This window comes from Lynx rufus, unplaced genomic scaffold, assembly GCF_022079265.1.
Source record: "Lynx rufus isolate CCGP_SWC_20201006 ecotype Redwood Valley unplaced genomic scaffold, mLynRuf1.p SCAF_42, whole genome shotgun sequence".
NCBI classification, from domain to species: Eukaryota; Metazoa; Chordata; class Mammalia; order Carnivora; family Felidae; genus Lynx; species Lynx rufus.
In genome coordinates this window covers 1,290,762-1,304,941 of record NW_025814859.1, presented here as the reverse complement: position 1 = coordinate 1,304,941, position 14,180 = coordinate 1,290,762, and the positions used below count along the sequence as shown (strand labels likewise).

Genomic DNA, 14,180 nt, shown 5'->3' with positions numbered 1-14,180 from the left:
CTGAACGACAGACTTGCTGGATAAAGGATTCTCAGCTGCATATATTTTTCTGTTCATTACATTGAAGATTTCCTGCCATTCCTTTCTGGACTGCCAAGTTTCAGTAGATAGGTCTGCTACTACTCTTATGTGTCTACCTTTGTATGTTAAGGCCTGTTTATCCCTAGCCTCTTTCAGAATTCTCTCTTTATCCTTGTATTTTGCCAGTTTCCTTATGATATGTCATGCAGAAGATTGATTCAAGTTACATCTGCAGGGAGTTCTCTGTGCCTCTTGGATTTCAATGCCTGTTTCCTTCCCCAGCTCGGGGAAGTTCTCAGCTATGATTTGTTCAAGTACACCTTCTTCCCCTTTCTCTCTCTCTTCTTCTTCTGGAATTTCTACGATACGGATATTGTTCCATTTGATTGCATCACTTAGTTCTCTAATTCTCCCCTCATATTCCTGAATTTGTTTTATCTCTCTTTATCTTAGCTTCCTTTTTTCCATAATTTTATCTTCTAATTCACCTATTCTCCCCTCTGCCTCTTCAATCCGCACTGTGGCTGCTTCCATTTTATTTTGCACCTTATTTATAACATTTTTTAATTAATCATGACTATTTTTTAATTCCTTTATCTCTGTAGCAGTAGATTCTCTGCTGTCCTCCATGCTTTTTTTCAAGCCCAGCAATTAATTTTATGACTATTATTCTAAATTCTTGTTCAGTTATATTGCTTAAATTGGTTTTGATCAATTCATTAGCTGTCACTACTTTCTGGAATTTCTTTTGAGGAGAATTCTTACGTTTCATCATTTTGGCTAGTTTTCTGTCCCTTATGTGTTTTAAAAGTGTGTTGCATGCTCTGCACCTGCGAGCACTGCTATATTAAAGGAGGGTCATACACTGTCTGGGACCTGGCCCTTGAGGAAGTGTTTTTTCGGAGATTGTTACTTGCTCTGTGTTGTTGTGACTTTGGTTATTTTATTACCTTATTCATAGTGATATTTTGCACCCTCCACCAGGTGTGCATTGATGTCTTCCTTGGAGTAGCCCTATCTTTTTTCCAGCTTTCCCATTTTCTTCCTAGTAGAAGCAGTCTCTTTTCCTCCCAGCCTTTGGTGTTCAAAATCCTTTGGCTTCTATACTTCTTAGTTTGAGAGATGCGGGAAGTATGGATCTCCCTACTTCTCTGCCATGTTGGCCAGTCTACAGCATCCTTTCTTGATAATACCCCTTAACAAAGTAGAGATAGAAGGGACATAACTCAAGATCATAAAGACCATACGTGAAAGACCCGCAGCTAATATCCTCAGTGGGGAAAACCTAAGAGCTGTCCCCTAAGGTCAGGAACACACAGGGATGTTCACTCTCACCACTGCTATTCAACATAGTGTTGTAAGTCCTACCTTCAGCAATCAGACAACATAAAGAAATAAAAGTCTTCCAAATTGTCAAGGAAGAAGTCAAATGTTTACTCTACACAGATGACATGGAAAACCCAAAAGACTCAATCAAAAAACTGCTAGAATTGATACATGAATTCAGCAAAGTTTCAGGATATAAAATCAATGTACAGAAAATTTTTGCCTTTATATACACCAATAATGAAGCAGTGGAAAGAGAAATCAAGGAATAGATCCCATTTATGATTGCACCAAAACCAATAAAATATGTAGGAATAAACCTAATGAAAGAGGTAAAATATCTATACACTGAAAGCTATAGAAATCTTATGAAAGAAATAGAAAAAGACACAACAAAATTGAAAAACATTCCATACTCATGGATTGGAAGAACAAATATTGTTAAAATGTCAATACTACCCTAAGCCATCTACATATTCAATGCAATCCCTATCAAAATAACACCAGCATTCTTCACAGAGCTAGAACAAACAATTCTAAAATATGTATGAAACCAGAAAAGACCCTGAATAGACAAAGCAATGTTGAAAAAGAAAAGCAAAGCTGGAGGCATCACAATTCTGGACTTAAAGCTATATTACAAAGCTATAATCATCAAAGCAGTATGCTACTGGCACAAAAAGAGACACATAGATTAGTGGAACAGAATAGAGAACCCAGAAGTGGACACACAAATGTATGGCCAACTAATATTTGACAAAGCAGGAAAGAATATCCAATGGAGAAAAGAGAGTCTCTTCAGCAAGCGGTGCTGGGAAAACTGGACAGCAACATGCATAAGAATGAAACTAGACCACTTTCTTACACCTTACACAAAAAGAAACTCAAAATGGATAAAAGACCTAAATGTAGGACAGGAAGCCATCAAAACCCTAGAGGAGAAAACAGGCAACAACCTCTTTGACCTCGGTTGTATCAACTTCTTACTTGACATGTCTCCGGAGGCAAGGGAAACAAAAGCAAAAATGAACTATTGGAGTCTCATAAATATAAAAAAAATCTCTGAACAATGAAGGAAACAATCAACAAAACTAAAAGGCAACAGATGGAATGGGAGAAGATATTTGCAAATGACATATCTCATAAAGAGTTACTATCCAAAATCTATAAAGAACTTTGAAAACTCAATGCCCCAAAAATAAATAATCCGTGAAGAAATGGACAGAAAATGTGAATAGACACTTTTCCAAAGAAGACATCCAGATGGCTAACAGACATGAAAATATGCTCAACATCACTCATCATCAGGGAAATACAAATCAAACCACAATGAGATATCACCTCACACCTGTCAGAATGATTAAAATTAACAACTCAGGAAACAACAGATGTTGGTGAGGATGCAGAGAAAGGGGAATCTTTTTGCACTGTTGGTGGGAATGCAAACTGGTGCAACCACTCTGGAAAACAGTATGTAGGTTCCTCAAAAAATTAAAAATAGAGCTACCCTGTGACCCGGCAATTGCACTAATAGGTATTGATCCAAAGGATGCAAAAATCTGACTCAAAGGGGCACATGCACCCCAATGTTTATAGCAGCACTAACAACAATAGCCAACGTATGGAAAGAGCCCAAATTTCCATTGACTGATAAATGGATAAAGAAGATGTGGCATTTATATATATATATATATATATATATATATATATGCATATATATATGAATATTATATATATATATGCATATATATATGAATATTACTTGGCAATCAAAAAGAGTGAAATCTTGCCATTTGCAACAATGTGGATGGAACCAGAGTATATTATGCAAGCAAAATAAGTCAGCCAGAGAAAGACAAATATCATGATTTCACTCATATCTGGAATTTAAGAAATACAATAAATGCACATAATTAACATAGTGGAAGGGAAGCAAAATATGATAAAAAACAGAGAGGGAGGCAAACCATAATAGACTCTTAAATAGAGAGAACAAACTCAGGGTTACTGGAGGTGTGGGTGGGTGGGGGAGTGGGTTAAAGAGGTGATGTATACTAAGGAGGGCACTTGTTGGGATGAGCACTGGGTGTTATATGTAAGTGATGAATCACTAGATGCTACTCCTGAAATCATTATTACACTATATATTAACTAACTTGGATTTAAAATAAATAATAGTTTAAAAAAAGCCACTGTTACCACTCTTTCCTTCACTCAAGCAAAAAATGTCAGCATCATTTTTGCTTCTTCTTTCCCCTCAGTACCCAAATCTGTCAACTCTATTATAATAGTGGTTCATAGTGTCATCTCCTAGTGTTCATCCTCAGTCAGTGCCCTATTTCATACTATCAAAAATTTTTTAACCTTGTTGGCTTCCTTACCTTTTATCTTTTCAAACCACAGTATCTTTATACACAGTTACCACAATTTTCTTTATAAAATGTAGATTTGAGGGGTGGCTGGGTGGCTCAGTTGGTTAAGCATCCGACTCTCGATTTTGGCTCAGGTCACCATCTCAGGGTCATGGGATCGAGCCCCATGTCTGGCTCTGTGCTGGACATGGAGCCTGCTTAAAATTCTCTTTATTTCTCTCTCCACCCCTCCCCCACTTGTGTGCTCTCTCTCTCTCCCTCTCTCTCTCAAAATAAATAATAAGCATTTAAAAAATAAGATGTAGATTTGATGTTTTCTGCTCAAAAATCTTCAGTGGCTCCCTTGTATATCCAAAATAGTCTACACTTCTCAGCATGCCATTTAATAACTGTGAAGTAGGTATTAGCTCCATTCTGCAATAAAGAAAAGGGAAAACAACTTGCTGAGAACCACACAGGTATGCAAAGGTAGAATCAAGATTGGAATCCAGGTCTTTTTGTGCCAGTACTCTAGCCATTATAAAATACCTTCTAAAGAGGGGAGAAAATGGTAGGTATTACATATGTTGTTAGAAGGATGGGATGATGGTTACATGATTCTGTCTTCTAAGAGGAACACATACCTTGGAGCTCACACAAATGAGCAAAGATCCCTGTGCTACCTCTTACTGGCTTTGTAGACTTAAACAACTGACTTAACCTCTTAGAGCCTCTGTGTCCTCAGTTATAACACAGGAGACTCCATCCCAATCTTATAAGGTTGTTAGGATTATATGAGACCGTGTATGTAGAGGGCTAGCATAGTGCTAGGTTCACAGGAGATTCTCAATGAGTGTTATTAGCCACCCTCATCCCCCATTCCAGGGATCTAAAAACCCATTTAAGCAATGAGGAAATTGAATTTAGACAGTAGGGTATGAGATGAGCTGCAAGAATCCAGATCTATTCCTAGATGTGAGGTTGAAAATAACTTTTTTCTGGGTTTTATTCAGGTTCCTGGAAATGGACACCAAGGCTAGTGTCCCTTTGGGCAATACTTGGTCTTGTTTATGGTGAGACCCCTGACAAAAAAAAAAAAAAACAAAAAAAACAAATCTTAAGCACTAGTGCCCCTTATGTGCATGATTTGTCACTCATGGCTAAAGCACTGTGAATTTTTATTAAAATGCAAATGTTTCCTGGAAAAGGTAACATACATATTAACTTTTTAACCCTGATTAACTTTCACTTACCTCTTTCTATGAGTAGAAGCCTTCTATGCCTTTATGCTTTCTCTCTTTTAGGCAGGGACACCCGACCCCTAGCCCCAGACTGTTAAAATCCTTCTCAATATTCAAGGTCCATCTAGGCCACAACCTCTTCCAGAAACCTACTGAGATTGCTCAGTCAAATCCTGCCTTCCCGCCTCTGCCCCTCTCCCAAAAAGGCAAGCTCTAGACTCCTGTGGGGAAGCTTAGGAAGTGAGGCTTTGATGTATGGAGACCTGCCTTGAATTCCAGCTTGTACTTGATTTATTTCATGACCTTAGGCTAAAAAAATGCCTTGACCTCCTTGAGCCTCAGGTTTTGTTCTTGACTAAAAGGTGGCAGTGAAGGCGCTCTATTCGCTCAAGCAATGCCTGCTCTGCTCACCAGTATGGCTCTCGCGATTCGTGAATTTGGACAGATTACTTTCATGACAGGCAAGCTCCTTGAAACCCCTCTATTCTTCCGCCCAGTTCGGTCTGCTTTTACGTGCTTAATAACTCTACGTTCGTCTGCATCTGCCAGAGCCATGAGCTGAATTTTCACCCAGCATATAGTCTTTTCACCCAGCAAGAAGGTTAATGAGATGCTGAGTAGAAACCGCTTGGCACTCGCCGGCCTGCTAGTGGAGACCGGAGTAGCTTAGTAACCACACTACGACCTGATGATCAGTGCATAAGACGTGTGGGCCCTCAGCTGACGCAGAACTTCCCGGGATCGCGGGACGGGTCCCCAGGACTGAGGCTGGACACAGCAGCGCACTTTGGCAGGAGGCCAGGCGGCCCACAGGGCAAATCACCCATCCTGCCTCCTGGGATCCATGCGCTCTCTGGGTACCAAAATCCCCCTTACCCTCGCAGGGCTGGGGCCTTAGTCTGGGACATTCAGTGGGATTCCCACGTCTCTAAGCCTCAGGTAGGCGGACAGGGGCTGTGGGTGCTGGAAAGACACCCTTGGCCCGTGGCTCCGCAGAGTCCTGAGGGCCGGAAGATCTGCGCTTGTCCAAACTGGCGTCTTGACCCGGCCCCGACTCTTCGTTCCCCACTGAGGGACGGAGAGCCAGGAGGAGCCTGAGCTGAGCTTAGGCTCCCGCCCTGCCCGGGCCCGGCCCCCTCCGGTGCCACTGCACCTCCCTCCCTTCCTGGCCCAGCCCCCGAACCAGACCCGGCCCTCTATGGCTCCTCTGGGCTCCAGGTTGGCGCAAACAAAACCCTGATTGACTGCCCAGAGGGGCGGGTTTCGCTGCCGGGCTTTCTCCTCCCCTTCGCGTCCCGCCGGGGATTTGCCGGGAAGGGCGGGGGCAAACAGGGAGAGACTGGTGGGGTGGGAGGGGTTGTGCAGGACCGTGGGAGGCTGAGACCCCGGGCTCTAGAAGATTGTGCCCACCATCTGTCCGAAGCCTGGGCTTTCCCCCTCTAGGTCGCTTTTCTCAAGCTCAAGTGGGGGACAAAGGGACTCCCGAGGACAGGGTGGAGTCTCTCAAAGTCCAGCTCTCATCCTGGGGTCCTCAGGACCACTCCAGTTCCAGGATGCGTGTGAGGAAGAAGGGAGTGAGAGCAAAAGACAGTGGGGCTTCCCTGGAAATTTTGGGTTGATCAATGTCTGTTTGGAGCCTGTGTGGAGAAGGCACGGGAAACAGGACAGTTTGTGGAAAAACCATTTTAACTCTCCCTCTATTGGGCATATGGACAAAGAAGACAGGATTCAGTAGTTTTGAAAGGAAGTTGAGGTAGGGAGCAGGGCTAAAGTACGCGGGCGAGTATGGTGAGCAGGAAGGGCTAGGGAGAAGAGCAAGGTTCTAGCGGCTGCCTGTTGAGGGAGGAAGAGGTGGGGGGGGGGGGAAAAGAGGAGGGGGAGGAGAGAGATGACATGGGGAGAGCAGAAGGGGGGTTGGACGTGGGAGGAGGAGGAGAGGACTCGAGGGACCGTCTGTCGCGGGACAGGCTGGCCAGCTGGGGCGCGGAGCCGGGAGGAGGAGGCAGCGGCAGCAGCAGTGCTCCGAGGAGCAGCAGCAGCAGCGGCGGCGGCAGAAACAAGTACCAGCCACACAGCGGCTCCTCTCGCCTGAGCAGCCACAGTCCCCCTGCCGAGATGGCGCTGCAAAGCCTGGCGAGCAAGGAAGCCAAGGGGCCCTGGCGGGAGGCAGACCAAAAACAGCAGGAGTGGGTGGGAAGCGCCGAGCCAGAGCCAGAGCCTGAGCCGGTGCCAGTGCCCCCACCAGAACCGCAGCCGGAGCCACAGCCGGAGCCACAGCCGGAGCCACAACCCCTACCGGACCCTGCTCCCCTGCCGGAGTTGGAATTTGAGCCCGAGCCAGTGCATGAACCCAAGTCCACGCCCGCTGTGGAGACCCGCGGCACCGCTCGAGGCTTCCAGCCCCCCGAAGGTGGCTTCGGCTGGATGGTGGTCTTCGCTGCCACCTGGTGCAACGGATCCATCTTTGGCATCCAGAACTCTTTTGGGATCCTCTACTCCATGCTGCTGCAGGAGGAAAGAGAGAAAAATCGCCAAGTAGAGTTCCAAGCAGGTGAGTGGCCCCGCGCACCCCTCCTGGCATTTGGACAAGGGTGTCCTCTGCTCCCACTGCTGCTGACCCCTGACCTCACAGTCGTAGGCGCCCCTTCAGCTTTCCTCTTCTACTCCTCCCCCTTGTCCCTTGCCCACGGCACTGCTAAGGCGCAAGTTGCGGGGCTCTGGGCACCCTAAGCTGTTGGAGACTAGGCACAAGACGTCCCTTGGGTGGGACCTGGGATATTCATTGATCACATGCAAGGAATGAACTTTTTTGCCCTGGGACAAATCCAGACGCACTTTTTTTTTCTTTTAATATGCTGACCATGTGTAGTGAGAGAAAATATTTGCAGATTTTTTTGGAGGGGGAAGTCACAGAGACAGGAGAGAGTTGGGAGGCAGGGAGGGCTTTGAGAGAAATACGGTACTGCAGATCTTCGCAGCAGCCCCTGTTCCCCTACCGGGAGCCGAGGTGTTTTCCGTCAAAAACACTTTAGGAATACTGGTGACTGAGCGGAGTCAAACACAACCAGGCGTGTGTGTCTGCTGGGGACAGAAAGGGAGGGGGGGAGTACGGGTGGGGTGTGCGGCACGTCTCTTTGCCAGTGGTGGTTATGGCCCAGCCAGGTCAGGCCATCCTCTGTCACTCTGAGGAATCCAGCATATCTCCATGCCCTCTGAGCTGAACCCCAAAGCAGAGAGGCGGTCTCCAACGTCTCCTGCCAGAGAATTGTAAGGGGACTGGCAGGCTGGGCCCTGAGACTCACTCCACGCCTCCCCCAACCTGAGCCTTGCTCTCCCTGGCACTCTGAGTCTCTCCACTCTCCGCGGGATGCCTGTTTCGGCCTTAGCGGAAATGCTGGCCTTCACCTCTCCGGCTTTCGCTTGGGGCTGACATGGTCTTCTTCCCTAACACAAGCAGGGCCAGGGAGCATAGCCTTAGCTTTCTAGGCCCAGCGGCTGCAAGACTGCAAGTTTGCATTCTCCTCGCATTGAATCTGCCTGTGGGCTGGTGAAGTCAGAGGAGCCATCCTGTTTTCTCAGAAAGCCAATGACGTTGCCCTCTCAGCAGTTCTGATGAGGAGTCTAGGGAAGGAGTGAAGGATTTGGGATGCCCTCTCCCTCAAGGCTCGCTCCTTCTTGTGTCTCCTAGGGACAGCTCCACTAGACTTGCCCAAAGTTTGCCACTCAGAATAGGTGGTTTTTCATAGTGTTGCCCTGGGGCTGAAGGGTTCCCTCTTCTCGCCACCATAACATGTACTTCTGCTGCCCTCTGGGGGGGCCTCGGGATTATTTATTGAACATAGAAACCTTGAATTCTAGGGCATTCACTGGTGGATTCCCTGGGCGTTTGGACAGCTTCTCCTACCACTCTGAACCAAGGACCCATCTTTTTTTGTTGTTGTTGTTGTTTGTTTTGTCATTGTTTTGTTTTGTTTGTTTGTTTGTTTGTTTGTTTGCAGCTTCATTGGGCTGCCTTTGAAGAAGAGGTTTGGAGCTATTGGTACCTCTTGTGACCTATTGGCACCGCACAGTGTGGGCCCCACTTGAAAGTTAGACTGTGTATCAATGGCTGTCCAGGGTGGAGACTACCAGGCCACATTGATGCCTGAAAGTAGGGGGTCCCTGGACTGTGTGGAACAACTGGAAAGAAGGTCACTGCCACATTTACCCCTGGGAATACCTTTTCCTTGCTTTGATTCAGTTCAGGGGCTCCTGGGAAGGCAGCCAGGGTAGGGCCTTTTGCTGTTGTCTAGGTTACCTAGGAGGGCACCTGCTGAGCATTGCCCTGTGGTTAAAGGCAGGCTGTTGGCTTTCAGAGTCAGTGGCAAAGTCTGGGTGAAACTTCATGGGAGGTAGTGGGGGATGGGCTGAAGCTAGACCCTGGCATTCATGTCCTGTGACCAGGCTTGGAGCTGGGCCCTTTGGAGTGTGTAATAAAACTTGGGAAAATCACTACTTTACCAGGAAGAGGTTTACTGCTGGGGAACAAACTTCAAAGTAGGTGATCATAGGGGACTCAGGGGGAGGGCTGGCTGGGACTTTCCGGTCAAGACCTCACAGTGCAGCTGGGAAGGGGGGGGGTGCACTGGGCTGTGCAGAGCTGTGGCTGGTGTGTACTCTGACACAGACTAGGTCCATTGAAGGGGTAGGTTTACTGGTTTAAATTATGGTGAGTACAGGTCAAGAAGGGACAGAAAGGAATTTGGTATGTCCCCAGGGTCTCAGAATACTTTGGCTTAGGTCTTTGCTGTGGTGCATCTTGAATTCATGAAAGTTGTTTTTGATACTGAATACTCTTGGGAACACCTCAGTTTTTATTTTGAAGAGGTCAAGAACACCCCACCACATTCTTGAGCTCCTAGAAAATCTCATCCTTAGCACTAACTTTCTTTGGCCCCTAAGCTTTCCCAAACAACCATTCAGATCCTGTGATTACAAACGTGTCTCTGCCTCCACACGCTTTCTGCAGTTTACTCAACATTTCCCAGCAACCTATGTCACAGCACTAGTGTCTCAAGGGATAGAAGAAGCCAGTAGAAGCTTGCTAAAATGTTTACCAGCCAGTATTTGCCTAATAGCCATTCTGGGGAACTTGGAACATATACTCCTATAGTCAAGGAGGTTGGTGCACTCTCCATTTCCATTAATGTCTGACATGCCTTTCATCTCTAAAAATCTATGAATTTATGGAGGCACCACACAGCCCAGATTCTCTTTGGCTAGGCCTAATATCTTCACAGTCCTAAATCTGCTGCTGATTGGCTTTATGAGTCTGAGGTTCTGCAGATAATTGTGACTGTTATGAGGGAGCCCCAGAGGAAGGTAGTTTTGATCTATGGGAGCTAACTACACATCAGAGAGGTCTCTGGGCATGGGACAAAAAACCATGGAGAGTAGAAGGAAAGTGGAATTCAGGCCATTCTAGAGCATGCAATGTACACTTTTGTGGACTCTGTGATGTGTACAGTTCCGTGGTGACACTAGCAGTTTATCTTATGCCTTCACCTGTTTTTAAAGGGAAACCAACTTACCCTGGGTCTTATGCCTGGGAAGAATGGCAGGCAATAGGTTCCTGTGATGGAGGCAAGTGACCAAGGTCTGATTTAGGGGAAAAGGAAAATATCAGGAGAGAAATGAGTCCATACTTTTTGCAGAGCTGGTGGGAAATTTGGGAGTCCTTCTGCCCAGACCAAGCAGCAGACAAGACAGGGAAGCCAGGCAATTTGGTGGAAAGTATAGCATGGCTTCCTGGGTTTAGAGGAGAGACTTTTGGAGGGAAGAGGGTAAAGAGGAACAAGGTAACATTGGTTGCAAGCCCCAAGTCATTATTGGAACCCCAAGTGGGTTAGAGCTGAGGCAGGCTTAGGATTGGGGATCCAGGGGACAAGGTAGACCAAGCCAGAGTTGTTAACATTGGCTCAAAGCTTAGGTCTTTTTAAATGTGCTTCAGAGTAAACCCATTAGTCTGCGCTTTCCACCTTTACTGCCAGTCTACCACTGAGCCATAAAATATGATGGGAGGTATCTTTTATTGGGCAGTTCATAAGCATGTCCCTTGTAGGCTCCTAGGTTGGAGGATTGGGGCTAGGGCTCTCACCATCCATGGAAAGGGACAAGGGTCAGGAGAATTTACTACTGGGCTCAAGATTGTTCAGACTCATGGATCACTCTAATGGAGACAGAATTTTCTAGGCATGGGGAAAATGGGTACACTATGCATTTGGGCAGAGAGTCCCAAGGATGGGTGGGGTCAAAGGTAAGTTAAGCTATCTTTCTCTCATTGCTTCGTTCAATGTCTCATTGGGCTGACCAGTAAATTGCTTAATTTAGGAACCAGGTATTTTTTGAGCAAGTCTGCCAGGATCTTGTCTTTGGCTGAAGGTTTTGCATACTGTCCAGATAATCTTGACCAGGTTGGCTTAGAGCCTGCAAAGGAGCTTTGGGCCACAGGGTCATTGGCCAGGCATCCTTCAAGTGACTCTTCTGTCTTCTTTCCAATAAACTGGGTCCAAACCTAGGACCTTGACTCATACTGGAAGGGATGAGGAGAAGAGGTTGGGATATTTGGAAGACAACCAGGGGGATGCTTGTTTTAGCTGGAGTAGCTGGTTGAGGCTGGATCCCTGGCTCACTGTCCAGTGGCCTCAAATGCTCATTTTAAATATAAATCTGGACACTAAAGGGCTGGTGATCTCAGTAATACCAGCTAGACAGTGACTAAGAGACAACTTGTGCCCCTGACTTGCTCTGTGACTTTGAGCAGGTACTTTACCTCTCTGTACTTCAATTTACCTATCTGTAAGATGAGAAGGTTTGAGTAGATGAGCTTTATAGCTCTGCCGTTCTATCCTTCTAGAATTAGGTTATATTTTATTCTTTACTATTCACTTGACATACATTTTGACTCATTCAGACAAAATGGAAATTTGTTAATCTATCTGCCTGAATGAAGATGCAGACAGGTTAAGAGGCAATTGGGAAAACAATGAAAAACCATGTAGATATTATTTTCCCATGTCATATGAATTAAAAGATTATAGGACTGCTTATATATACACCATTGTGGTTGAAAAGATCCACTACTTTTTATCCGTGTGTAAAGGCAACTCTGGATGTACAACTGCTTCTCCCAGAATTCCCTGCTTAGCATGGAACTGGAGCCCCAAGAGAATTCCCTCCACTTGGCTTGCTGCAGGCTAGTAGGCTAGTAGTAGTAGGTCTGTATGCTGCTGTTTCCAGTATTTGAGCCTGTTCCTAAAAAACATTAAACTATAAGCATTTATTTAAGCTTCAGCTTGGACCCTTCTCCAGAAACTTAATTTCCCACAGCTCACTCTTATTTCTCAGAAATAATGGTTAGTACGACCTTGATTTGCTGTTACTTCAGGGTAGAAGAGTAAACCAAGATTTTAAATGTGACATAGTGGTTTCCTTCAGGGGGCTTCAGACAGAGAATCTTTATAGCTGGCTTAGGGCTACTGCCTGGGTCCCACTGTGGTTGGGTATGGGAGGACTGCTGTTTCAATCCTAGAGGAGGCCCTATTGGGTATCCCTGGTCAACTTCACTTTCATTCAGGGCTTAGCTGAGAGTGTGGCTACTGAAGTAGCATGCAGAGAGCTCTCTCTCATTTTCCCCTAAATTTATACTTACTTGTCACTGGAAACATTTCCTCCAGTGCCACAAAGAGTAAACAAGCAGCTGGACTGTCAACATTTGCAGAAATATGTAAAGGATGCCATCTCAACTTTTTGAACAGATCAGTTTCCCAAGACGGTGTGCTGCTTTTACCACCAGCATATTTTTGTTTTGTCTTTTTAAAAGAAAGAATCATTTACTCTTTTCAGATTGTGTAAAAGATGGAGTGGACTTTCTTGCCTTGGAACTGTCTCACTTGGGAGTCAATGAGTAAACCTCAGAGAAAAGGCTTTATTTGTAATACACACACACACACACACACACACACCATATGCTTCACCTGAAGCCATGGATGATGAAAAAAATTATTTTCCCATCTGTTTATGGAATCAGGTTTAACATAACAGAGGCTTCTGTAGGGGTTATGGGAGATTAGCACAAAGGGCCCAGACTGAACAACTTGTTAGGTGAGAGTGATGGAGAGAATATGGCTAGCCTGGGCTGTATCTCTTGTCCTGGACCCCTTTGTAACTTCCCAGCACTGGAACTTGGAAACATTTATTATAAGTTCCTTTCTGTTTCCATCCCTCCCCTTATCCTGCATCACTCTCCATACTCAAAGGTTACTGAGAAGCGGGTTTAGAACACTCCAGCCCTCTCTCATTTTAGGGGTGATAGAGGACAAAGCCCAAGAACATTTAATTACCTACCTTGAAGGAGGGTGCTGTGGTTAGTAATATGAAATCATTTGGCACCTATTTGTGGTAGGGAATGTGGCCTGTGTGGGTGGCTTGAGGAAGTACATGTGTCTTCACCCTGATAGTCTTGCCTATCTCTATCTTCTACTTTGCTCCAGTTTCTGGGGTTGACAGGAGAAGAATGGATGAAATTGGCTGTCCCAACCATATTTTCTAGGATCCTCCTATTTTCATGGTGCATTTGTACCACCTTTGTTAGATATGCCATCCCCTTTCCTCCCAGTATTGTTATCTCTATTCTCTTTCTTTCTCTTGCTCAATTAATGGAATAACTGGAGTTCAAGATGTGATAGAGGCCCAACTCCAGCATGGATCTTGGCCCATTTCTACATACCCCACAGAGACATCTCTTCCTTTTTCCCTTTTCTTCCCTCTCTTACTCTTCACTTTCTGGGGGAAAGGTGACTTTCTATGTAGCAGTCAAGAGTGTGGAAGCCATTAGCTCTGGATTTTTGTAATAAGATAGCTACCATGAACTCTCTTTTGTCATTTCCACACTCCTTTTCATAGCCCCAGGACCCCAAACAAGGAGATAGTATTGTAGCAAGTCTTACCCAATTATATTCAACAAATGTCCTGGTCAGTTGTACCCCTTTGTCTTCAAATCCTTACTTTCCTTGTTCTGGGGCAACTGAACCTTCAGAGATTTCAGATTGGTTTTCAGCAGCTTCGGTGGTTCTTGAAGAACAGAAGTCTTCATTCCATTTTGAGTCTCATCATCTCTCTTCTTGCTAAAAAATACTACAGAATTGGTTGTAGAGGAGTCAGAGAAGGGAGGAGACAGACACTAGGTCCTAACTAGAGTTAA

General features: G+C 45.4%; 1 protein-coding gene across 1 annotated transcript in view; it reads left to right on the top strand.

Annotated features, from left to right (window-relative positions):
* Positions 1-7,039: 7,039 nt before the first annotated feature.
* SLC16A2 (solute carrier family 16 member 2) overlaps positions 7,040-14,180 on the top strand; it is a 148,831-nt gene continuing 141,690 nt past the window's right edge. The window contains exon 1 of the mRNA XM_047097830.1: positions 7,040-7,490. Within this exon, the coding sequence (XP_046953786.1) occupies positions 7,055-7,490 (436 nt within the window). The 5' untranslated portion in view covers positions 7,040-7,054. The remainder of the gene's footprint in view (positions 7,491-14,180) is intronic.